The sequence below is a fragment of the Anarhichas minor genome, unplaced genomic scaffold (assembly GCF_050575085.1).
Source record: "Anarhichas minor isolate MPS153535 unplaced genomic scaffold, ASM5057508v1 ptg000007l, whole genome shotgun sequence".
Taxonomy (NCBI): domain Eukaryota; kingdom Metazoa; phylum Chordata; class Actinopteri; order Perciformes; family Anarhichadidae; genus Anarhichas; species Anarhichas minor.
Window position 1 is genome coordinate 15,165,535 of NW_027466453.1, and position 26,119 is coordinate 15,191,653.

Below are 26,119 nucleotides of genomic sequence, written 5' to 3' on the forward strand. Positions count from 1 at the left end.
AACACAAAGAAGAAATATATGGGTTAGGGGAAATTGTTTATATCAATTAGTAGAAAAAGTTACAACTTTTCAAATAAATAACGACCTTTAGTTCCAGAACGAGGGTGTGTCCAGCACGGTAAACGGTGTGATGAGTGTTTTCTTTGTGTCATGGATTAGTTGCCTCCAGGGAGCGCCCGTCTCCAGTCTTCACTTCACTGCCCACCTTTTCTACCTGCCCACGGAAAGTGTCAAGCTAGACTGAAATGTACAGAACAATACTCTAACAAGGCTTTCAAAATAAAAGCGTAAAGAAAACAAGAATTTCAAGAGTCAGAAAAAGGGACTCACAATATTCAGTGGAATCATGAGAGGTGAATCCAGACAACCACAAATATACAGGGCTGTATAAAAATGAGGAGATAATAAAGAGTGACACTAAAAGCATTTGTCAGTTAGTCAACAAGCTTTAAGTTTTAAACTATAGTCAATATAACTACGTACATTAAGTCATGTACTGTACTTAAGTACAATTTTGAGGTACCGGTGCTTGAGTATTTTCATTTTATGCTACTTTATACTTCTGCTCTACTACTTTTCAGAGTCAAATATTGTTTAACTACATTTATTTGACAACTTAAGTCACCAACTACTTTTCAGATAAACAATTTATTTGTTACATTTTGATTTTCAGAGTTAGGAAAGCAATGTTTTTAGTCACGCCTGATGTTGCACTGGCCGGCACCCAAAGCCCGGATATCATAATTGGAAGTGAGAAAGTCGGATCGGTGCATCCCAAAAAGCATACAAAAGAATTCACTTTTGATATTATAAGTAGAGCTCCAATTTGCCGATCATCATTGTGTACTTTTACGAATATGAATTTGTGAAAACAGGGATTTGTACTTGTAATTGAGTATAATAAATATATCTCTACAGTGTGGTGTCACTACTTTAACTTTAAGGCAATGATTCGAATACTTCTTCCACCAATGAAAATGTTGCGGCAGATTGTGTGTCGATGACATAAGATCCAACAAAAGATTTAATTTGAAAGCAGCCAACCGGAAGAGTGTTTTATTCCTGTACTCGGGTGGGCTTGACACCTGTCCACTTTCTACCTCCCCACCTCCACAGGCCCGCCCGTCCTCCTCTCAACTAACCACCTACAACAAGTTTGACAGCTCAGCTTTCCCCCGTGCTCACACGCAGAGAGCAGCAGCAGCAGACAGCTGCCTCTCCTTCTCTGCACTTCTCTCTGCTTCTTCCTCTCCGCTGTTATCATTGGTTGTTGGCGTGTGTGCGTCTCGCGTCTCCTGCTGGATGTGAGAAGTTTCATGCGTCCGTAGTTTTGGTCACTTTTCCCTGTTGGATTTCTTTTTTTTTTTTGGGGTGGCGTCGGTGGAGTTTTTTTTTTAATATTTTCAAATTTTTTTCTTAATCGGGTGTCGCGAGAGGATCTAAATTAAACATGTCGAGGAGCGCGGATGAGGTGAACAAGCTCACTGAAAGTACATACAAGGTGGGTACTGGTGGGAAAACAACACGAGAGACTAAAAACCCTCCATCTATGAAAACCTGCATGTGTGTCCACCACTAACACACCTTCCCCGGCTGTGGTTCAACTTTCCGGTCACGTTTACCATCTGAAGGGCTTTTTAACAGCTGGTTGAATATTAAACTGTTCACTAATAGAGCAGGCAAAGATTGAGTGAAGCCTAAACTCAACCTGGAATGTGTTTACCTTCTTTATTTGGCTAATAATATATCCGAATATACATCTGATGATAATATGTTATGTGTAATAAATGAGTGTTGCTGTAAAACGACATATTTGAACGTTCAGGTTGCTTTGTGTGCTGTGTCAGTAGAGACAGACTGCAGTGTTGAAACAGTTGACATGAACAGATCTGACTTGGAGCGGCTTTAACAGACTATTACTGAGTTTGACCGACTGGTTTTTGAAGAAAGTAGATCCACTCTGAGAGTTCCATTTCCTCATTAAAGTGCTTCCTCGGTTGATCACCATCATGTGAAGTGCTCTGTAGTGTACTCTGGCATCTGTGCCATCCAGTAATCAAGCTGAGTTTATTTTCTAAAGTTAAGTGGATGCTTTGAATGTGAATTGCTTTTACTTGCTTTGGGCTGTTGGATAGCAGGGAAAGTGTCCCTCAAAACATATTCAGTTGTCAGTTGCTTTTTAATGGAGCAGTAGTTGGTTTCATTGGAGTTAATAGAGAAATCTGACCAATAAGTAACAAGATTATGCATTAATGGATGTGAGCCAAATATCTACGGCAGTCCTCGACCAAAATAAGTTGATTTCATCGACAGATCTGTCAAATCTTGAGTTTCTCCACCAAGAATCAAAGAGAAGCACCACTTTGCACTTTGTGATTATCAAAGATGTGTCTTGGAAATAAGTCATTCAGCATAAAACAATGACTAATCGACTAAAGACATCAAATTCGACAAAGAACACAACAACCGACTAAGAGAGCGCAGCCCTGCACAAGTCCCACCATGAGCTTTGACTTATTAAACTGTGTAGCCAGTCTGCAAACTCCACAGGTGGCAAAGTGAAGGTGATGGGAGGGGTGTTACACATATAAAGAGGCTGGGGGGGGGGGGGGCTGAGTTCTTCTTCTCACAAGCATTTAGCCTTCTTGAGTAGCTTTTACCCGCTGGCCTCCTCTCAAGACAGCCCCCACAGCTCCTCGGTGTGATGAAATGCAGGAAAAAGACTCCGGGTTTAATAATTTAGCTGGCTGACTGAGTTGTGTGGTAAGATTATACAGCGAGCTCCTCGGCAGCCGTCACCTCTGGCTCGCTGCTATAATCAACAGTGGCTGTGTGTTTACTTGATTGGTGCAGTGGAAAATAGTGTGGCCTAAAAGGTTTTTGTGTACATATTTCAGGATTTCTGATATGAGAGGATCAAAGGTGCCTTTTCCTTTTTCTATACTGAGATGGACGGCTGGTGTGTCACTTATTGACAAAGGTCTGAATCGGGTGTGGGGGAGAAACGGTGTTTGCCAAGTGTGTCTTTAGGTGGATTTCCAAAGTTGAATCATATCCTGGATTCTGTTCTTGGGTGTGAACCTAAACTAAGACATCATGATGTGTGACATGGAGAAAGAGCAGCTCGATAATTACAGAGATAAGTCGAAGACGTGATGACTGATGATAGTTCCACGCTCTGGCATTTATCAGGGCTGGTTGTTCTTTTTGTAAAAACACAAAAGGGTTTGTCGGGAAAATCTTCTTTTCTTCTAATGTTTCCACTGTGTCGTTTCCTGTCTTTGTCATTCTTTTATTCTTCCTCATTCTTTTGTTTTTGAAGTGTTGCCGTTCGCTCGTCAAAGCTCCGTGTCATATTCCTCGTAATCTTTTGCCTAAAGGTCATAGGTCACAGCGCCTGTGTTAATGAACAGTCAACAGGGTTTAACATGGCCGCGTGCATTTGGTTACCCACCACCTTATTCACGTGTGATGTCACACATCCGTCAGGTTGGACTATCACCCACCTGTTGAGTCAGCAGCGTTACAAAAAAACATAACAATTCAAACCTGGTGACTAACTGTCTCTCCTTTGTGTCTCCACCCACCCAGACTGTGATGGACCAGTTCAACCCAGGACTGAGGAATCTGGTCAACCTGGGCAAGAACTATGAGAAATCAGTGGCTGGTGAGCATGTGACTACGTTAACAATCATTCACAGTGACTCAGAGTTTAGAAAAACAAATGCTTGTAACTAGAAGGTTGAGAGGAGAATAGAGGCTTTTTTTTGGGGGGGGGGGGGGGGTGTCCAGGTATACCTTTATAGAGAATATTTAGGTTGTTGTTTAATGGTCTTCAACATGCATTAGGGAGCCGATATAACATTAATGGTCATTTTATCGTTTTCCCAGCAATGATCCTGGCGGGAAAGTTGTATTTTGATGCAATGTCTAAGATTGGGGAGACTGCTGCAGTGTCTCCTGTCTCCAGAGAATTAGGTAAGTGTCCACGTTGCCCCCGTCCTCTGGGTCTCTACAGCTACTGTAGGACACCTACAGAGTGTGGAGATAGTTCCTGCTTACCTGAAGCAGCCGTTTGTCTCACTTAGGACCCCCGAGGCGTTTAACGTTGGTTTCCGGGGGTGCATTCATACAGAGTAGGTTTAGTACCGAGGTTATTTTCTGGATCATTTCTTCTACATCAGACATCAACAGTTTCTCATTCTACCCTTTTAATAAATGTTAGTGTTTTTATAGCAGTGCCTCACAATCAATAGAAGTAAAAAAACAATGAGGTAAACGGTAATAAACGCAAGATAAAGAATGGTTATATAAACATCATATCAATATCACCAGTCAATGTTTTACAACGCTGACAGCTTGAGCTCATCGTGCAGGTAAGCAAATTTCCAGAAAGTCCTGATAGCCAAACCTGGGTCACCTTTTTCTTCAGCCTGGACGGAGAGGAGCCTGCAATGGGGACCTCACGGCTGCACTGAGTCTCATTCAGGAACAATTATCTGATATACACAGCGAGAGATCCAAAGAATTCAACTTAATCTACCAAAACTCCAATCGCTTTTACAGACGTAGTCGTTCAGTTAAAGGCGTCGCTGCATGAGTGAATGATTCGACCTGTTTTTTCACTGTCGAGATACACAAGCCAGTGCTGTAGCTTGAACACAGCAGCAGTTCATCTTTGATCATTGCCAGCGTCGTGCTTGGGATCGATGTGCGTGCGGTGAGCTTAATGCACTGTAGCATAGGATTTGTTTGTTTCTAACCAACTCCCCCAGGCTTCAGTTCCCACAAGCTCATTTGTAGTCCAAAGATGTGTCTGGCCTCCTAACTCGCTGTCACTAGTGGCACACTTTGATGTAACCACGGTATGTCTCTTAGCTCCCCTGCTGATTAGGAGCAAAACTGCTAATTAAATGCAGCACAGTGGGAAGAGCCACCTGATGTTGCTCTGGTGTCCTGCCACGCTTAAAGTGATACTCTACCCCAAAAAACCTTTCCCGAAGACTTGAAGGATAACAGTTTGTGATGTCTTCCTCAATGAAGAAGTGTGGCTGGTCAGATTAATTTAACGTTGGCCGCAACAGACTCTAATGGTGACAAGTTTTTTTTAATTGTGCAAAACAGTGTGATTATAACTCCACATGTCAGCTTCCCTTCCCTCCTTCTGTTCAGCATGTTGGAAACAGAAATAATGTCCGCTACATGTAAACATAAGGACATGACAGAAACACCAAGGTGTGTCATCTGTAGGTGATAGTATGAACTCAGTTTGCAGTCCAGCTTTCAGTCACTGAGAATCAAACCGGCACGTCATGACACCGTGCCATCTATTTTAAAGCTGACAAAGACTTGACACCACAGGATTTTCCTGTCTGCAAACATTGCTGTAAGAGGGCCTTTTTTTTTTTTTTTTGAGTAGTTTACAGTAAACTAGGTCCTCTTGCAACCTCTTGGATTATGCTTCCTGTAATAGGAAGTGAAGAGGAAATGAGGGGAGGGACATAAACAAAAGCTGGATATTATCAGTGTCCATCTCAGAGTTTAAAAAAACAATTACCACCTGTTTGAAGATAAAAAAATAAACGCATAAATTCCCCTTTTTTTGAAAACTAGAAATGATACGTCCGAGGGATGACGTAGACACGCCATTAGCATTACAAAGCAGTTTTAATGTTAGGTGAAGTCACACTTGGCCCCCTCTAATCCCTGTATTACAGAGACGGACAGAGAGAGGCACATGGTCTCATGGCAGATCAGTTTGGTCTGAGTCGTTATGGGGGATTCTGTAGAGCAGGGGGTGATTAAATACACACCACAGACTAATGAGCCGGCCCTTTAATGCATTGTAACTGGAGTCTGCGCTACACGTCTCTATAACCAGCCGGGATGGCCGACCGGTAAATTGGTTTTTCAAGGCAACAATAAGAATCATAAGAAAGCAGAATTTCCCCCTAGAAACATGAGTGTGTATCACAAAGAATAGAAACGTCTCTTCACCTGGTGAGCTCGTGGATGTAGTGAAGCTGCCCCGTCAGAAACCTGAGCTCCAGCGACGGGTAGCCAACCAGAAACCAGATACTCTTGAGAGGCACTGGAGGACCAGTGCACCTCGTCCTCCTACCTTCTTCCTCCAGTTCCTTTAGTCTCCCTCCTCCTCCTCCTCCTCCTCTGCCAGAGTTCAAATGTCAACAGCTCATTCATTCAAGCACTCAGGCATCTCAATTGTTTCCTTCTCTGGTCAAACCAGGAACAGGAATTAAGATCTGAAGCACCAGGATGTTTGTATTTGAGGTGAACCGAAGTGTCACCTGAAGCTGGAACCTAAAATATGCTGTTGGTTTCCTCAGATCATATTTGACAAGGACCCTACAACTGTTGCCAAAAAAAAAAATCCCTGAAGAGTATTTAACAGCCTGTGAGACGCCATGACCGTGCAGCATTCTGTTATCCGCAGGGAATGGAATCCCATCCAATCTTGTCCTTTTTACAGCAGCAAAGGCTTTGCAGGCGCTTCATAGACACACACACTCACACACACACACACACACGCTCGCGCCATCCTTTGATGGTCCTGGCCCGATCAACTGGCACCAGGCCCACTTTACATAATCCAAGCATGTTTGCATGGTGTGTCAGGTGGCTCTCTCCCATGCCAGGATTATTTTGCCCACAGTCAAAAACAGAGGAGGAACTGTGGGCCGCTTTGCGTGCTTCCAGCAAAATGTTGTTTACAAAATCAGCTCAAAGTAGAGAGGAGGTTTCTCTCTCTCTCTCTCTCTCTCTCTCTATGTTTTGCACACGTTCAGTTCTGTACATTTCACTCACACACTTTCTTAATTTGACTTTGTTTATTCTACTTCATCTCTGCTCCACCGTAGCCACGGAGCTCATGGCTCAGGAACGGAGTTGATACCATTTCTTCAACGTTTAATCTGTTAAAATCCAGTCATCGTTGTTCACAGAATGCATTCACAATGACGAGGCTCGCAGAAGAGCATGACCCTGTTCATCACAGGATCATAGCATTTTCTCTCCTCTTTGGTCTCACATGTCAGAACATGACGCATGTTTTTGCATGATTTACACCAGAGGCAAGGTAAAAACCACCAAGTAGTGTTCAATGACATGACCTACAATGCTTTCGAGGACAAGAGCACATGTACTGTAGCTGTTCTGTTGTCTTTCACATAACTCCAGGAACCATTATAGCCACAGTTTGGTCTCTAACCAAAGACCTCTTTGCAGTTTTCACATTTGCGTACTCTCTGGCTCATAACATAACATCCCAGCGAAAAAAGTTCAACTTTAGGCACTTATTAATTTGCCGAATTGTCAGATGCTACCCTCTGTGTTTGAGGAGCAGCTGTCCGCCCTGTAATGTCGAATGTAAAACCGCTCCACGGAACACAGTGAGTGCAGCCGGGACCCGTTTACAGCCTGAGCAAACAGGTCTGGAGGCAGCCAGCCAGTCTGGACTGTGTGGCTTTATCTCGGCTTGGTTTTGTTAGCTAATGGCGGCGGATTGCTCCCGGTGTAATCCACATCATGACACACTTTTGCCGTCACACCTTGCTCGAGCGAGAACACCTGTTGCTTGGCGACGTATTGCACAGGCCGTGACAACAATAAACAAATGAGTGTGAACTGCTGGAAAAAGAAAAGGAAAAAAAAGCAACTGTTGATTCCTGTGACGTTACTGTAGCTTTGTGTCGGTGACATTACACGTTTTGCATTGAATTCATTATTCAGATATGTGGATGACTCACAACGTTTGGGTCCAACTAATAAACCTGTCTGTCAGGTATTTGACTCTATACCACACCTAGTGACATTTGTAAGATTACATTGTTCCAATTGAAAGATAAGGAAACTTTGAGGTCAGACGTGTCAGGCGTTCAGTCCTGGGTAGTTAGCCTGAACATGTTAGTGCCTGGTTTGCTTCTAAAACAGCGTCCTGAGTAATGTGGTGAACTTTTCTCTCAGGCAATGAGCCAGAATTCTCCACTTCAGTATTACTTACATACAGCAAACTTTCCAGTTTCATTCCTTTGTTCAAATATCATTCACAGCCTGATTTATTGAACGGTTTATTCCTAAAAAAAAATGGCAAAATATTTTCTGATTTATGTTTTGGTAAAAAGCGATAACCTTTGACCCTAATATTTTAACAAAATAAAACAAGAATTCTTAACCTGGCTTTATCCAAAGTTCAGATTTAGATTAGCTAATATATAAGATAATGCCTAATATGCATATTTAAACATAGAATTTCAGAAAACTTGTAATAGAAAAAAATCGATTGTCTTAATGTAAGTAATCAACTGGCGAGATGTCATTGTGATAGCTATGATATGAAACGTTAATCTTATTCACCCGTGGTATCTGCCCTCCTCCCCCCTCGGGGCAGATTCACTGATCTGTTGAGCTGATCTGTTGGCCTTTTATCTGTCGAGCTGTTCGAGCTGCGCTGAGAGAAAGAGCCAGGTCTCCACAATGCAAGGTGGGGCGGTGAGAGACGGAGAGGGGAAGGGCTGTGTTTACATGCTGATGAATGGACTCGACACAGTGATACATCAGACTGGCAGCCTATTGAACGGCAGTCAGGGATTTGCGTTGTAAATTTTAACACGTCAGAACGCTGTTGACAGAAAAGGAAACATGATTATTTTTTTTTTCTTAGTTCCACTGTAGGAAGTGGAACCTTTTTAAGAAAATACTTACTGTAAAGGCACAAGGACAGCTGTTCCCTTCTATTCATCTTTAGAAAGGTGAGCTTTGTGTGGACTCCTTTTCACACTTACATATTGGTCTCTACAGCATCTACAAACATGGAAATGTTGAATGACCAGAGTATTATTTATTCACCGAGCCAACGCCTCCCTCTGTGATGGCCCGGGTCTTCTATTTATATACAAATGAGCTAGTTTATGTGCTCTGAATCAGAAGCCACTGTATCTGTACAGTGGAAAATGTGGCTTTAACAAACAGCTCAAGGTTGCATCACTCTCTACAGCACAGCTGTACTTGTTGGCTACTGAAGAATGTTTTTTTTTTTTTTTTGTCGTGACATTTGCTCACTGCACACAGAAAATAAACTCCTATGGGAAAAGCTCAGTGCGGGAAAAAAGACAAAACATCCGGTATCAAGTTTCCATTCTGAACATTTGCATCCTGCTTTTATATCTAGACGTCCCACGATCCCGCGGTAGAGAGCCAGTGGTCAACTGTAGTTTGAACAGCAAGCGTGAGACTCAAAGGACCTTATAGGAGCGATTTAGTTGTTGTTAGTATTTAGTTGTTGCGTAACTCATAAGTAGTTGTTTGATTATTCTAGATGTTATCTATTTAGATCTTTTTTTTTCTTTGCAAATTTGTTCAGGTTCGTCATTAACTTGTTTAGTATATTTATTTTTTGCTTAATTATTTAATTTTGTCTTGTTTGTGGATTAGGAGGTAACACTGAGCACCTACTGTTTTATATGTAAGTAGGCAGGTACAGGACCAGTATGCACAGAGGAGGGCCTTACTATAAGAGAGGCAGCGATAGCCAAGATTTCTTTGTTGTATCATTTGCTTGCTTGAGAAATAAATCACAAGAAACGCAGAAACTTTGCTTGGACTCTGGACCCTTTTACATGCGTGTACCACCTACCTGTGGTACCTGTCAGTGGCCCTTTGACTTCTTCTGATTCTTCTGACAAATGGCCGCTACTGACGATCATCCAAATGATTTGCTGACGTCCAAAGTTACTGCCAAATATCAGCTGCTGTAGCGTTGCTGATTCTCCAGCATTCTTTCTCTTCAAAGTGACCCTCCATCTGTGCCAAGACAAGTTCGCAGAATCGTTGGCCCACACACATCTTTGCAAACACACACATTGTTCCTACATGTCTTCTGAGGGGTGTTAAAAAAGGGTGTTTGTCAAGGGACCAAACACTCTCTCACACACACACACACACACACACATATACAGAGGCCTTTTCAATCTGGAAAAAGCACTACCCAGGCCACAGACAATATGTTAACAACAGACACAAAGCATGAAGGCCATCTGGTTTAGAGTTGCTGCTCATAATGCTGCAAAGCAATGACACGTGTGTCATTATTTAGTGGTTTTGGAAAAGGCAACTAGTTTGTAATGTATTTATTTGTTTGTTTTCATTAACAAATTAAGATTCAATTATATTTTTCAGTGTTTTTATGATCACTGAAGGTGTGTACTGCAGCGGGGAGGTCATCAAGAAATATAATTATAATTTTCCACATAGTGCTCCATAATCCTAATTTGATTGCCTTTGTGAGCAACATGCAACAACAGAAGGTTGTGTTTTGTGGCCGCCTGCCATCTGAGCTCTTTTTGATTAGCCAAAGCAGTAGGTGGTCCAGTTTTTCTGGTCCGGCCACATTCATTTATTTTACTTTCATCCCAGCGATGGAAATCCTTTTGGTAACATAATCTGTAGCCGGTGACATTTGATGGCTTTTGAGGTTGAAAATGACGCACATCCTTTCTCAGCGATAAACTGTATATATTGTGTATACATTGTGTTTATTGTCATCGTACACATTTGTCACTGTCAAAGCAAACAACATCAAACAATGAGATCACTGCCAGCCTGTCCATCTTCTGTGTGTGTATATTTATGTATAATCAGTATATATCTCTTCCTCCTGCCCTCTGCTCTCTGTGTGACAGGTGTAGTGCTCGTGGACATCTCAGAGGTCCACAGGAAGGTTCATCTTGAGCTGGAAGAAAATGTGAGTGATAGATGTGCTTTTGCGCTTGCGCACATTCTTCCTGAAAATTCCTGTGTAACCTAAGTTCTCAGTAACTGCGTTGCCTCCCCCAAACGCACTTTTGTCAACCACTCTCTGAAACTGTTACTCAGTATATCTAGAGAACCGCAAGCAAAGCCTCAATTCACTGCGCACCATTCAGTGGTACACACAGTCAGCCAGGGGCTTTCTCTCTCCTCACTGCTTCTCCTCCCTCCCCACCGACGTCAACTTGGACAGGCATAACACAAAGAGGTTAGATGAGGAAACAACAGGTTTGGGTTGTAGGAGCACCTGTTGGTTTCCTACCTTGCTGGGAACAGGAGGACAGGCCTCAACATGCCCCTGGAAAGCACCAGCTGGAGCTGCTCCAATCTGTTGCAGCCTAATTTAGGTTGTTAGCACGCTCGCAATAGAGTAGAGCTGCAAACACTGATTATTTTTCATTATTAATTCATCTTTTAGCTCAAATCAAAAGCTCAAATCTTTGATTTTAAGTGTGCGGATATCTATTCTACCTGTTGTTTTTCTACAACAAATTCACTTTATGAATTGCTGAGTCCGTGTTATGATAGAAATGAAGGTCGGATGCTCATTAGAAGTTCCCAGAGCCCAAGGTTGCATCTTCCAGTTGTTTATTTTGTCACAACAAAAGTTAAAAACTCAAAAGCTTTGTGACGACAGAGTGCTGCAGAATGTCACATTGGAGAAGCTGTAACATACAAATGTTTGACATTTTCATTTGATGCATGACTGAAACAATTAAACTGGTTGTTGTTGTGTCCGTCCACTAATCGTGACATAGTTTCAGCTTTATACCACAACAGTTGGTAACATTTACATTGCTAATGGAGCCTTTTAGATCTTGAAATTTGAAAATAACCTGTTAAATCTGAACTTTGGGGGCAGAAAAGTTGCGAGGCACTCCTCTGAGAATCAGTGAGTGGGATGACTTGTTAATGGACTCCAGCTGGTGAGTCACAGCGTCAATTCAGGTCGGAGAATGATGGAGGAAAAACCTTTCACAGACTTCGATGAGGGTGTGTGTTGTGTCTCCGGGGTCTTCTGTGTGTGTTCAGTAACGGGGTCGTCCAAGTCTTCGGTCCGCCCCATGTGGGCACCGCCGCTGCATCGCATCGAGGCTGTGGCGACATAAGCACTTTGGCACCCTCACACTAACGGGAGAGCGTTCGAGAGAAAGGGAGAGAAGTCTGTGGGCATTCCCACGCTTTGTTTCTGACTCATTCATAAGCGCAACCTTGGACTCGGCTGTAACCCCCGCACGTTCGCACAGATACTCTCTAAAACGATCGCTCTCCATTTCTCTCTTTGAGACTTGCCATGTTTTCTCTTTTTTCTGACAGCAAAAGCTGAAAAAACTGCAGCAATTCATCCTCCCAACAAGTTTATAATCACCAGTTTGTCTTCTTCCCCTCTCCTCTCTTTGGTCCTTCCTCCTCCTCCTCCTCCTCCTCCTCACCTGAAGTTTAAGAGGTTCCACAGGGAGATAATATCCGAGCTGGAGAAAAAGACTGACATGGATGTCAAATACATGACAGTAAGTAGTTTCTGTGCACGTGCATGTTTTGTTTGAGTGTCCGTGTGTGTCCACCCCCCCCCCCCCCCCCCCCCTCACGCTGCCATACAAAAGTATGTTTTGTTATGTTTTTGACATGTCTGTAACACTTGATTATCAATAGTTGTGATCATGAACAGGATGAGCAGGTAGATGGATGGAAAACTCAATGAAATGAGAGTTTCATTTACCCTCAAACACTCCGATCCTGGGCAGCAAATCAGTACTATAATTTTCTGTCATTATGACTGCAGGCATAGCAATTACTTTATGCCCTAATGGGAGTTATTACTGCAACACATCACAGAAGAAAAACAAGCTCATATTTTCCAGCAGCATCACAAAGTCAAAACGTATTGCCGTTATTACGGTCTAATGTTAAATTAGTGTCTTCGCCAAATGGCAGATGGAACCAACTTAACACTAAGAGACGTAATGTGTTTCAGAAATGGTTTATTCTATAATAGTATAATAGAAAAGTGCAAACTCGCTCTTGATTTCTGCCACCTGACGGGGCGAATATCAGGTCAGCGTTCCTGCACTCACACGTATTTCCTCTTTCCTCCGCCGCAGGCCACGTTTAAGAGGTACCAGGTTGAGCATAAGATGAAGCAGGACTTTCTGGAGAGATCCCAGTCTGACCTGAAGAAGCTGAGGAGGAAGAGCCAAGGCAAGAACGCCAACAAGTACGAGAGCAAGGAGAGCGAGGTGAGATGGACGTACGCGCGCAGAACGGGACACGTGACACATCGCACACATATGAACATATGTGTGCAGACATAATTACACAGAAAACACGCTCATTTACGAACCCCGACACCCGAGACGCACCGCGTCAAAGACGGTGCAACAGTAGTTGGGGACGATGTGCGAAGCGTCTGTCTGTGCAGTCATGCAGGAGAAAATCTGTTTGTTGTTGGCTTCTTTTGTCCGCTCCACGAATACACCCGCATGCTCACTGATGAGAGGAAACACACACATGCACAAAACAAGCAACCAAACGAGGAGGGGCGTTAAACATTTGATGCATTAAAAGACAAGCCTATCGTCTAATAGTTGTCACAATTCTGTTTGTAATGCGAATCACTGGTGATCCCTTTTAGAAATGAAGTAACTGATTTTTGTAATTTGTTACCGCAGGTGTTTTACCTGCAACAATTAATCTCTGAGGAATGTGAAGTCTTTACAGTCAGTTGAAGTTGTTACATGGTGCCACTGCCACCACGCCCCAACAGTGACTCTGTAGACTGAGAAGAGTTCAATGTCAAAGCTGCGACCACGGCGGCCTCAGATCTTACATAACCTCACCGACCTTCGGTCCAGTCAGGCAGCCTGTCAAGTGTGTGTGTTTGTGTGTGTGTGTGTGTGTGTGTTTAAGGGTTTGTGTAGTCTGTCAACACGGTCTACCTCTCCCTAGCCTGGCTAATGTAATGGTCCCTTTCTCCAGTTATGTAAACTTGGATTGCAGAGCTGTCACTGTTGGTGTAAGCATGCTTTGAACTAGACCTGAAGGGATTAGTCAGTGAATCACTTATTACGATTTAGAAAGGGTCATTTTTCAAGCATTAATATTAAAAAATACTAAAGTTCACTAGTTTCAGCTTCTTAGATGGATTTACTGCTTTTCTTTGCTATATATCGCAGTAAACTGTTTTCTTTTGGTCAGACAACACAACTGAACATGAACACATTATCACAATTGTTATTTATATTATAGGCTAAATGATGCTCTTTTTCCCACTATATCTCTATCGCGTCTTCCGTTTCCTCTTTCCTTCTCGCCTCTCCTCTCTCCCTCACCGTCACCCCCCACAAAAGCCATGAGTCAGTGTGTTCGCTCGCTGCTGTGCTCACTTATCTGATTCAAGGCCAGGTATTAGGATTTAGCGGCAGACACGGGCCGGACGGACATACACGGTGTCGGGGCTTAGAGGCATCAGTTTACAGCGGCAGAGGATTCACCAGGAGACACCAAAAACACTTCAAAGCCAAGAAACGACCTCTCTGAAATCAGAGACAGACATTTTTTAGAAACTATGCCGCCCACCTCTACAGTTCTGGAAAGGTCTTCTCGTTCTCCATCTCTCTCTGAATTTACTGGAAGTCAGCAAAAGCAAGAGTATGCTTGAGATTAGTTTTGGACAACATTAAAGGTCAGTTAAAGTTTTAGTTAAGTGTCTGTGGTCGTCATAAGCCCAATCTGACTTTTGGGTTACACGTTATGTTCTTTAAATATACTGCATAATAGTGAGTTGATTGTGTTGCAGTAAAGCTTGTAGTTAGAGCAGCAGGGTGAGATTATGGGACGTCAGTGGGGGAAAAGCAACGACAGCAAAAGAGAAATAAAGAGACAGCAGCTCTCTCTCTCTCTGTGTGTGTGTGTGTGTGTGTGTGTGTGTGTGTGTGTGTGTGTGTGTGTGTGTGTGTGTGTGTGTGTGTGTGTGTGTGTGTGTGTGTGTGTGTGTGTGTGTGTGTGTGTGTGTGTGTGTGTGTGTGTGTGTGTGTGTGTGTGGTTCAGAAATTGACATCTGCTTGTTTGTTGACACGTAGCCACAGAGATCCGCGTCTTATCATAACGTCGGGTATTGGTCGAGATATCGGCAACTCTAAACGGAGAAGTTCATGTCAGGACTTCCTGGAATTAGAGAGACGGACAGATTCACATGCGGTCAGGCAGACAGACGCCACTGTTTGGACAGAGATGACATCACCGCCACTCAGAGTCACTTTTGCCACTGAATGCATACACAGGTGTGCAGAGGTCATGTTTTTTTAATATCTTCTAATAATTCAGTAGTATTGTTTGTTTCTGTTTGAGTTATGAGGGCATGTTTACTCTGTGATTTTGACACCCAGAGGGACAGTTCTACAAACATTTTGGTGGAGTAATTAGATAGGAATTAAGCATTTTAATGATGTTTATTATTGCAGTTCACATTCATTTGGGTAAATTTACTAACGTTCTCCTACCGAGTGGCTGCCACATTTCCACGTTAAATATGTTTAATGGGCATAAATGCACTAAACCCACCACAGCTTCCTGGTAAATAAAGCCGTCAGCGACTTATCAGAAGAGGACGGTTGTAAAAAGTGAATAGAGAGGGTGTGTGTGCCATTGTATCAACAACCGTTACGGGCGTGCCAATTCCAGGCACTTGGATGAGGATGACGATACGGATCCCAGGTGTAGCCTTGACAACGACTCAGGGACAAAAGACGATGTTAAAAAAAAGGGTCCGACTGAGTTTCCTAATACTCTTTTTGAGAAGAGGTTAATGTGAACGATTGGTTGGAAAATCATACAAATTATAATTGTATGAGCCAGAATTCAAATCCACACAATGATCATATGTAATATTTGTAAATGCTCACACCTGGGCCCTGGTTATTAATGGTAACATTAAAGGTAAAGACATCGTGTGTTCACTTTCACATACATGCACAAGGACACACTAGTCAAAAATCCCTTCAATAGCCTTCTGACCTTTTTTTTATAATCGGTGTAGATAACGCATTCCCTCCCTACAACTGCTGTGTTTTGTTCCTGGTGCTCCGTCCTTTCACTAAACACACAAAGCACCCTTATCTGTCAGTGCAGTAAACTGTAGTCTAATAATACCTTTCCCCCCTGCAAGAGAGAGATTAGGATATTCAGAACGTAAACCTGCTTCATGTTATTTGCCCTGGTTGGGTTTGTGCACAGACGGGCACTGAAAAGGGACTAGATGGCTTCAACCCGTGTGCTGGGAGAAGATAAGACATGATGATCTAATTAAGATGGTAGTTTGAAAGACAGAGGATAACAAAAGACACGCTAATAATGGATTTCAATCTATTCATATTGACTTATTATATAACTGTTATAATATTGTATTATGTGTGCTTTTGTTGTCTCAGTGCCTGGAAACGTTGACAAGCCGTCAGATGGACATGCAGCTGTTCATCGCAGACGGCTGTAAGGAGGCTCTGCTGGAGGAGAAGAGACGCTTCTGTTTCCTGGTGGACAAACACTGCATGTTCTCCTACCAGTATGCCTCCTTCCACGAGAAGGTACAAGTCCCTTCTGCTGCTTATTATGTTCGAATCAAGTCAAGCTTTTCCTTGTATAAACGCTGCACAGGCTACGTTGCAGTGGAGGCGTAAAGCTATCTTTTATGTTGGACTCAATGTGGCTTTGAAAGGGAAGTCCAAATATGTCGGCGAGATAGTACATCAGATTATACATTATACGGAGATAAACATTGAAGACCTGAGATTGAACAATTTATTCCTCAACCCCCAATCTCAGTGCTCTCATGTTGCCATAGTGATGAATATGTGTGCACTGGTTCCGCTGATTACTCATGTTTTTCTTTTAATATCTTTTCTTGCGTCCACGCCTGCTGGACAGGCCAGAGACATGCTGACGGCAAAGCTAAAGAGCTGGCAGGACCGGTGCAACGACGCCTCCGACATGCCCGACAGTATCTTGTCCATGATCGACGGACTGCGCACGCCCGTCACCATCACACCTCTGCCCTCTCCCTCCCCGTCGCGGCACAGTATGGTACGATGGGGAGGCACAAATAACGTCTAATGATTACTTACAGATTAGATGATTCCTGAGCACTTTGCTGCGTAGGTTTGCATATCAATGAAGAGAGAATGGAGTTCTTTCAAATGTGGAGTTAGTTTGAACACCGTGTATGTTTTGTAATCAAGATAAACCACATTTATTAAGCATGATGTAGCTTAATATTCACATAAATGTAATTATGTTTAATATGTTATGACAATAGCCAGTTGGAATGACTTGTTTATATCTTACAGTATGTTGGATCAGTGACTTTTACTGGGTCTTAAATCAAGCATCTTGCTAAATAAGCTATAGGTTAATGTTTAGCTATTGATGAGGCAGCGACTGCGATCATTAAACAGTCCAATATAGATAACAGTACTGGCTTCACTCCAGTGCTGGTAGTGCTAGGCATAGTGGGTGAACCAGGAAATATCTCCCTGCATTTTTGCATAATTGTGTCATAAAATGTGGTCTGATTTTTTTTTCAAAGTCACAATAATGGGGAGGGTACGTCTGCCTGAAATATTACCATAAAAACAGCTGCATGTTTTGGTGTATTTATTCAATTATTTAGCTTGAACGTTCAAAGGCAAGTTGGAAAAAGATTGTGTATTCACACGCTAACGTTTTGATTAATGTTGTTGTGGCAGAACATGTCCGCTCCTCCGGCTCCGCCTCTGAAGGCTCAGACCAGTCCTCTGGCTAACATGTTCACCCAGGAGAACAACACCACCACCGTAACCAGCCCCACCAAAAACAGCATAGGTAATATGGCATTGGTTTTTAATTTGGCACCTCTGTGTTGTGATGACTTCTGCCAATAGATCCCCCTAAAGGCTTCACACTGCTTACCTTTAAGCCTGTGCTTTTGTAGCGCACCCAGCATGAACTGTCTGTTCTTGTTCCTACAACAAAATAGCATCTGTTTCACTTGGATTTGGATTTGAGTATCACTTTTGTCTATTGCTGTTTCGTTGCTCTCTCAGCGCAACAGAGAGGCATTTCAGGATGAAATGGTTGTATCAAATAAATGTTTATTATAAATGATTAAACAAGCACTGGATGGGCTGTCATACAATGTGCTACAGATGTTTTAAAAGGATACAGTCCATTGACTTCTCCTTTGGTGCCTCCACAAAGTTGATGTTTTTGTCTTGTATTGAAATATCGTGAAAACTATTGGATGGATTGTCGTTCAGTTTGGTACAGACGTTCACATTTTGATACGCTGATCTTTCAATTAGTGCCATCACCAGGTCAAATTTGACAATTTTCCAGTATTTTGATTTATGACCAAATACCTGCCAAAGTAATGACATTCCCATCAGCCTCGGTTATACATTATGTTGATTGCTAATGAGAAAATATTTTTGACATTTTGCTCAAGTCGTTGTACTCTCACTGTTGCTCCTCATCATCATCATCATCATCCTCACCTTTCTTCCTTCCTCACTCCCCAGACCACGTGAGCAGCGAGGACCACAATCTGGCCAGGTCCGTGTCCGTCGCCACTGGCCTCAACAATATAGTGAAGAGGATGCGAGTGCGCACCATCTTCCCCCACACCGCCGGCAGCAACAACACGCTGCTCAGCTTCGAAGAGGGAGACGTCATCGCCCTGCTCATCCCCGACGAGAGAGACGGGTGGATGTACGGCGAGCTGGAGAAGAATGGAAAGTGAGTCGAACCACACGTGTCTGAATTATATGTTATTAAAAACGAAGATTATCCAAATAAGGAAAGGCATGCTGTTCTGTTCATACAGTACATTGATGTGGATTTACAATAATCGCCTACACTTCATCATCCATTGTTTTATTTGTCATGTTCCTCCGCCGGTTAGAGGATTGACACGAGTCGGACTGCGCTGGCCAGATGGTCCCTCGTCAGATTGTTATGCCGACCATGTCCACGCACTCGCACAGCTCTCGGCTCACCGAGTGCTGCCTGACTAAGGAAATCAAAGTAAAGTATGGCCTGAGGGTTGGATGTAGCATAGCGGGCTCGAGGGAAGCACAGAGAGAAGTTCAGAGTACCACCTGCTCTCCCACACAGACGGGCACCAACCGGGCCCACTCTCCCCGGGTCTCTGATGTCTGATTTTTGAAACGTGGATTTGATCTGACATCCTGGAAGTGTTGTTTTTAATTTTAATCGTTCATCGGGTTTGATCTGTATCACCATCAAGAGAGATTACCTGGCAAATGTACAGTATATAAAACTGATCAAGGGCCTGCAGGAGGTTTGGCTTTAATGCGTCTGGGTCTCTCGCTGAGTTTCTCCCTTTGTCTTATGTCTGCTTTGATAGTGTTTCCCGGCAACTCGCCTGGCAACACCTAGACTGATTCACACACGCACTGTTGATGGACTGAGGGATGAATGTCAGCAAGACACCGGGTGATAAATACTACACCGCGGCAACATTTGACAAATAATGACATGTGACCATGCATATTATCATCGTGGTCACTTTTCCGACATTAACTTGATCCCACTTGTCTTATCGTTGAAGCAGGCTTGTTAGAGTTTTGCTTTCTTGTCCAGCAAAAGTCAGTTGGGGAAAGTTAACACCCTTGGCTACCAGTACTCGTGAGTTGTCCTTGAACAAGGTTTTTATTAATGCCAAGTTGTTTCAGTGAACCTGTCCAGTGGGAAACCTTTCCCTTGATAAATAAAAGCTGCTGTTACTATGAGTGAGATTGAGTGAGGTGTATTTTCCAGCAGGAGTCTTTTTTTTTAAATTTATCTCAGGTGCACAAAGGAAACGCCCATTTTCCCATGCCAGAAGTGCAAATATTAACATGTATCCACTTATATGTATGTACTGATTACAAACAATCTTGTACCATAACGGCACAATGACACACAGTCCTTGCTCTGAGCTTTTGATAGAGTCAAGCTGTGACTCGTTTTTATTTTTATAAACCTTTTCATTCTCTCATATCAATTCCTTAAAATGTGTTTTCAAGCTTATCTCAAAGCAGCTGAGCTGACACACGATTCGTGTTTGTTTGGAGCTTGAATGAATCTTTGCGCTTGTTTAATAAATGAGTCGATATCCGAGTCAGGCTGCAGAGACCCATGAAGTTTCTGGTGGCCTCGGTGAGATAAAATCAAGCAGCCTTCTGAAAAAAAAAAAAAAAACTTAGATAAGACCTTCACCACAAGCCCTTGATTCATTCAAGTCATTGATTTCCTTTGCTTCTTATAAAAGATGGAATACAAACAGTCCCCGACCAACAGGGGAGATTTGCTGTCAGAACAGATAAATTCCATCGAATCAAAGGCATTTGAAAAGGTTCCCTTAGATGATCTCCGTTTACAAATCAGAGCCATCCATTCCTGAGGACGTCTTTGCTGTGATGAAGTCCAACTTTTTCAGTAACCACAGACATACATCCACACAGTATATACAAAAATACAGATACTTATAATAGCTCTATAGCATCCCCACAATACCGTGGGGAAAATAGGCATATATGTGTCTTTATCTTCTGGTTAAGAGATGGAGGAAGTCATTGAGTTGAGGGCCGACCAGCATAGCTCTTTGCTAATCATTTAGAGGCTTTTGGATTCCTGTGCAATGAGAGCCGATCGGGCCGGCTGGCAGCAGGATATACCACGGATGTAATCATCCCTAACTTGGCTTCTCTGTCTTTGTCTGTGTGTTGCAGGAGGGGCTGGTTCCCTTCATCTTACTGCCGTGCTCTCTCCGAGCCTCTCATGAATAACAACGGGTAAGGAGACTCCAGGTTCACACACACACACACACACACAGCGGCAGGTTTCATGTTGCAGCCAGCCGTATTGTTGGCACTGTTTCCTCTAGTTATCCTGTTAGAGCGATAATCTTTCTAATCTTATGAGGGACTCTCCCATTCCTCAACCTTTGATTCCTGTTGTGCTTATTTTGTTTCCTCAATCGTCTAACCGTATGAAGCTTTTCCTGTGTGAAAGAGTTTGTTGTGTTGCATTATACAATGCAGAGTGAGGGATGTATTCTTTAAAGGATTCATACACCATAAAACAATGTTTGCGTGTGTTTTGCTCGTACAAATTCTGTGTAACCAGCAAATCTGTGTAACTGAAATGAATCTAAAATGTCACACAAGCTCAGCAGAATATGAGGAAACAGGATGTTTTGTGCTGATGAATAGATTTAGCTGCTGATGAGAGAGAGAGAGAAGGTTCAGTGAAGTCGACTCCAGCCTTTTCTTCAAAGAGACTAATCCCTGTCGGATTAATTTATTAGATCTTAATGTGCTGCACCTCCCAGAGAGAGGCTGCCAACCAACTGCCACAGAAAGTTTAAAGTATAACCAGCGCTGGGGGACACAACACGCATAAGCATCCTGGTCTTTTTGTCCTTATGAGGACCCTCCACTGACTGTATTTAGTTTGTGCCCCAAACCTTGTTTTTTTCATCATGCCTGTAAACCAAACAATAAGTAACCCTAAACCCAAGATATGCAAATTAGTTTGAGTGGCTTTATTTTTCCCCTTCTCCTACTTCCTTCTTCACTTCCATCTTTCGTCCTTTCTTTTCCTTCATATATCTGTTTGTAATCCGTCCCCTCACCCTTCCTCCTCTTCCTCCTCTTCCTCCTGCTCCTACCACAGTGTGTCTACGGCCCCGTACCGCAGTAGAAGTGTGGTCAACCTCCACCATCAGGACACGGAGACGGACGAGGCGACCATGGTGCTCCCCCCGGCGGACTACAGTGACGTCCCGCAGCGCAACGCCATCAAGAACAACACCAGCACCGTCGCCACAAACTACAACCACAAGCACTCCCCAACGCCCTCTGCAGCCTCCTCCTCCTCCTCGTCTGATCCCCACACGGTCAGTCAGTGGGTTGTTTGGATCACGTCCGTTCATCATGACATTTTCACAGAGGAAAATGTTCCGTTAAAGAAATTATTGTTGTAAGAAATGTAATCAGCCCAGAGCACTTTGACCTTCTGTCTGCTGTCAGACCTTTCTGCTGTGCTGGCACAGTCACGGCGTAGTGTCGTGATAGAACTGGCAATGTGAGGCTTCGTCTCACCTGATACCTACTGTACCCTCAGCTGTGCAGCCTTATCTAGACTGCTGATGACAGTACGTGTGTGTGTGTGTGTGTGTGTGTGGTGTCAGATGAGCTTTTTATGTCAGCCTTGGAAACCTGACCACAATCTGATAGACACAATACAAAAATCTATTATTTGGACTGTTTGAGTTTGCCGTAGAAACGACTTCTATGCGTGATTATCTTCCGGACAAATGCATGTGAGGCACAAGCACATACTGACAAGTCATTATTATGGGTATTTTCATCATCTGCTTGGACAAACAATACTGATTGAGGCTTAATTTCTTAAGAAATTGAAATACTGAATTTAAATTTTGAAAAGCACACAAAAGCAGGGATTTTCTTGGCTCATTTGAGGACATAACGTTGGAGGATGGCGCATTTATTATAAAGACAACAACGGTGTTGTTTACCTTTTATTATATGTGAGGCTTAGGTTGCATAAACTGCAGCTTATTTCTGTAAAAACCTCCAGTCGGGTGGATTGGAGACTTTAAATTGTCCATAGGTGTTAATGTGTGTAGAAACTGTTTTGGTTGTGTGTAACTTCCTATCAGTATCCAAGGGATACTCTGCCTCTCACGCTGGGCATTTTAAGTCCTTTCCAGCTCCACATGACCCTGAACAGGACATGTAGTTATAAAAACTAGGATGGATTTGTTTTGCTCTACTTTGACTGTCCAAAAATCACCATAAAGTCCCACCTTAGATTTAGATAAATATTTTTTTCGGGGGAGACAAAAAGACAAAATATCAGAGATGTGTTAGAAAGGCTAATGCAAGTCTTGTTTTCCAAAATTGCGGTTCATCCTCTCATGGTTGTTGGGGATGAAGACAGAGGCTGAGTAGGGCACAGCTGTGAAGAAGATCGGCGTTGTTACAGTCTCTTCTCCAGTAAGAGGCAGTGACACTGGGATAGAGATGAGAACTGAGTCTGGGTCAGCAGTGCATACACAGTACCCTCAGATAACATAATGATGACGCGTTCTGTCCATCCTCACAAATGGTGACACAGAATTTGTATTTAATATCATCATTTCAGCCAGCAGCATGACTGTAGTTATTACTTTACGAATGTTGTCCCGTTTGCAGACCATGCAAAGTGTCAACCAAAGTTGCGGCTTTGCTCTGTGAAAGCTTTTGCAGTTTGCCTGCTCTGGATAAATGTAAATGTGCTGTGGTAGGTCAGGGTCAAACACGCACCTGCTCTGTCTGCACGATCGCATACACAACCGCTGCACTACATCACATGACACTTCTCTAGTCTACCTGGAGACGTCTGACGACATTTGGCACATTTCAAACCGGATTATTTATGCATGTCTCCCATTTAAAATGTTTAAAACATCTCACACTAACTATCTCTTACTCCAGTGTCAGCATGATAAGTGTGATGCATCACTATTTGTGTCATAAAGTGTTTAGTATGGGCAAGTGGTAAAGCGTGTGTTTCCTTTGCACTGATACTGGGAGGAAGTCAGTTTAATTCCCATACTATTGTACGATAATCCTGACCGTAGTCTAAATCGCTATAATATAATCTGAAATCTACCAGTGCTATATTCACATATTTCCCCCTTTTTTTTCCCAATGTTGTGGGTTGGTTCAGAGATGACTCGGGGAGCAGAGGAGGGGAGGGGGGAGGGGAGGGGAGAGGAGAGGGGACAGGAGGGCCGGGGGAGGTTGGGTTACCCTGTAATGCACCCTCACCATGAGAAAAAAAATGCACCCTCACTGTTTCTGTGCTTTTCGTCGAGAAAAAGATGAGGACTCACAGGAGTGAATGCATGTCGAGGATGGAGGCAAACAGAGAGGGAGAGTGAATGAGATCCACAAAGAAAGTAAAAGGGGCAGAGACGGTTTTGAGTATCAGAGCTACTTGTTATTGTTTATACTCAAACTCTAACTCAGCAGAACAGAAGACATTCGTGCTGTGAATTAGCATGTTGACTGTACATATTAAACTGCAGTGCGAAAGCAGAGAGACTCGATGCTGTTTGGAGAATAGATTTTAAAAGTATGTACGTGTATAAAGAAGCGTGTCCTTTACCAGCCATGATTGCTGCTACGTGATTTGTAATCCAAACATCTGTAAGAGGAGGACAGATGTTACATTATTTAAATCCTGTGGGGAATAACAGCGCTCGCAGTGAGAGGAACTGTGCCAAGACTGAGACACTGTGTCCAGACACATCAGTCACTCGATCCTCCTCTGACCTCTTGTGGAATCTCTGCAGTACTGCAGGTTGATAACTGGAAGAAAAGGCCAGCAGAAGGGACGATCGACAGTTTATCTTCAGCACTTATGCTGACAAACTGTTTGCAAAACAGTGTCTGTGTCCAAAATTACTCCTTAATCCAGTCATTCACTGCTCCCTGTATAACAGACACTAGTATACTTTGGAGTAAACTGAGATTTCTGACAATTGTGTGATTTTTGTAGTAGCATTCACATTCATTTTTGTTCAGTTGTGGGAATTTACTGGCAGAACATCAAATAAAATTGGACACCAAATGTAGTGCATTATATAGTAAAGAGTGATGTAGGACTCAGACTGTGGTTACATTTCTGGTGTGTTTACAGGATCATCTTTTCTGGCTACAGCAGAAAAGCAGAAACTCCAAACTCTGTTGCGTTGACTGTCTGTGTGAGAGTGTGTGTGCATATGTGTGTGTGTGTGTGTGTGAGAGTGTGTGTGCATATGTGTGTGTGTGTGTGTGAGAGTGGTTCTTTTAGATTTGCTCCTTCTATTTCCCACTTCCCAGTCACTTTTGTTGTTTCGCTGTCCCTCTCACACATAGTCCCCAAGATGTAACCAAGAGTACAAGATCAGCATAGCTAGGACGATTTCAGGTGGGGAGGGTCACATGCTCCTTATTGAGGATGTACTTTAGGGGGTAATGGCTTTATGCGTCAATATTCTGCTTTAAAAACATATATGTCAATCCTTTTAAATTAAACTTGATTTTCTGTTAAATAATGAGAACTGTCTAAAACAAAATCCTCACCTTCAGCGGTGAACCCCGCCCTAAACGTCAGGCACGTGTTCAGGCTCAGTGAAACTGACTTTGGCTTGTCAAAAGAAAACTTCATGTGGTTAAAATTGTGGAACAGACTTGAATTTCCAGAAGGTCCAGATTCCACACACTGTCTCGTGTTATGACACAGCAGCACGCGCTGCCTTTCCCACGCTTTCTCTGGCCCATCCATTTATCCAGCATGTCCAATCCTTCAGCAGGATAAAATATATATGTGTGTGTGTGTGTGTGTGTTACTGTACATCACACGTGGCATAAAGGGGGATGTTTGAGGTGTTCATATTGCCAATGTCTCATGGTTATATACTGTGTGTTACAGTGAGTGTTGGCCTTGTGATAGTGAGCCTGTGTTTTCTCCACAGGCAGTGCAGCCTAACGGCACCTCGAGATCTCAGCCTGCTTACCTCGCGTAAGTCTCATAAGCACATGAACGAGATGATCTCCCTTTTCTCTCACTCAGACGTGCACTCATCACTCGTCTCTGCTGCCTTTTCACAGGGGAGGGAACCCATTCTCCACAGTCCGGCTACGTCCAACACTCACCAACGACCGCTCCGCACCGGTCATCTGATGGGTCCACATTTACGCACGACCCCTCCGCTCCCGCAACGTCTTGTCCAACCTTCCTGTGTCATCTACCGGGTGACGTGCAGCTCTGCCCTGCCTTTACTGTCCAGCAGCGTCTACTGGTCTGGAACCAGACAGAACTCGGCCAGCACTGAGACAAAAAAAAAAAAAGAAATGCCATTTGAATCTGGGAATCCGCTCACTGCTGCAAACTCTCACGTTGGAAGTATTTTGGGACCGTTTTTATTTTCCAAAACAGATGCTCACATATTTAAGATGTATATGTTTTTCTATTTTGTCCCTCTGTTTGTGGTGGTGATGCTACAAGGACCACATTCTTACCCGCACTTGAGAAATGGATGAATGAAAACGGTCAAAGAAAATACTGCGATGTATTTATGCTGTTGATGTTGCTTGTTCATCGTCAACACGACTGTTAGAAATGCCATATAGGACGGTAGAATAACGAACTTTAGAGGACCTCTGCATTTCACCTTCAGGTCCTTATTCAAACGTTGCATCTTAGCGTC

At 43.1% G+C, this 26,119-nt stretch overlaps 1 protein-coding gene across 1 annotated transcript; it reads left to right on the top strand.

The window, feature by feature from the left end:
- The first annotated feature begins 757 nt into the window (after nt 1-757).
- baiap2l1b (BAR/IMD domain containing adaptor protein 2 like 1b) lies at nt 758-25,676 on the top strand. The gene is made up of 14 exons (XM_076086079.1): nt 758-1,501; nt 3,592-3,667; nt 3,892-3,978; nt 10,698-10,759; nt 12,264-12,335; nt 12,927-13,061; nt 16,251-16,403; nt 16,744-16,899; nt 17,562-17,676; nt 18,372-18,588; nt 20,586-20,648; nt 21,532-21,754; nt 25,385-25,431; nt 25,521-25,676. The coding sequence occupies exons 1-14, from the start codon at nt 1,451-1,453 to the stop codon at nt 25,591-25,593; spliced, it is 1,530 nt and encodes a 509-aa protein (XP_075942194.1). The 5' UTR covers nt 758-1,450; the 3' UTR covers nt 25,594-25,676.
- The last annotated feature ends 443 nt before the right edge of the window (nt 25,677-26,119 follow it).

Coding starts and splice junctions, on each gene's coding strand:
- baiap2l1b (XM_076086079.1), top strand. CDS start 1,451: ATGTCGAGGAGCGCGGATGAGGTGAACAAGCTCACTGAAAGTACATAC. Junction 18,589..20,585: donor GAGCTGGAGAAGAATGGAAA/GTGAGTCGAACC, acceptor TGTGTGTTGCAG/GAGGGGCTGGTTCCCTTCAT. Junction 25,432..25,520: donor TCTCAGCCTGCTTACCTCGC/GTAAGTCTCATA, acceptor GCCTTTTCACAG/GGGAGGGAACCCATTCTCCA.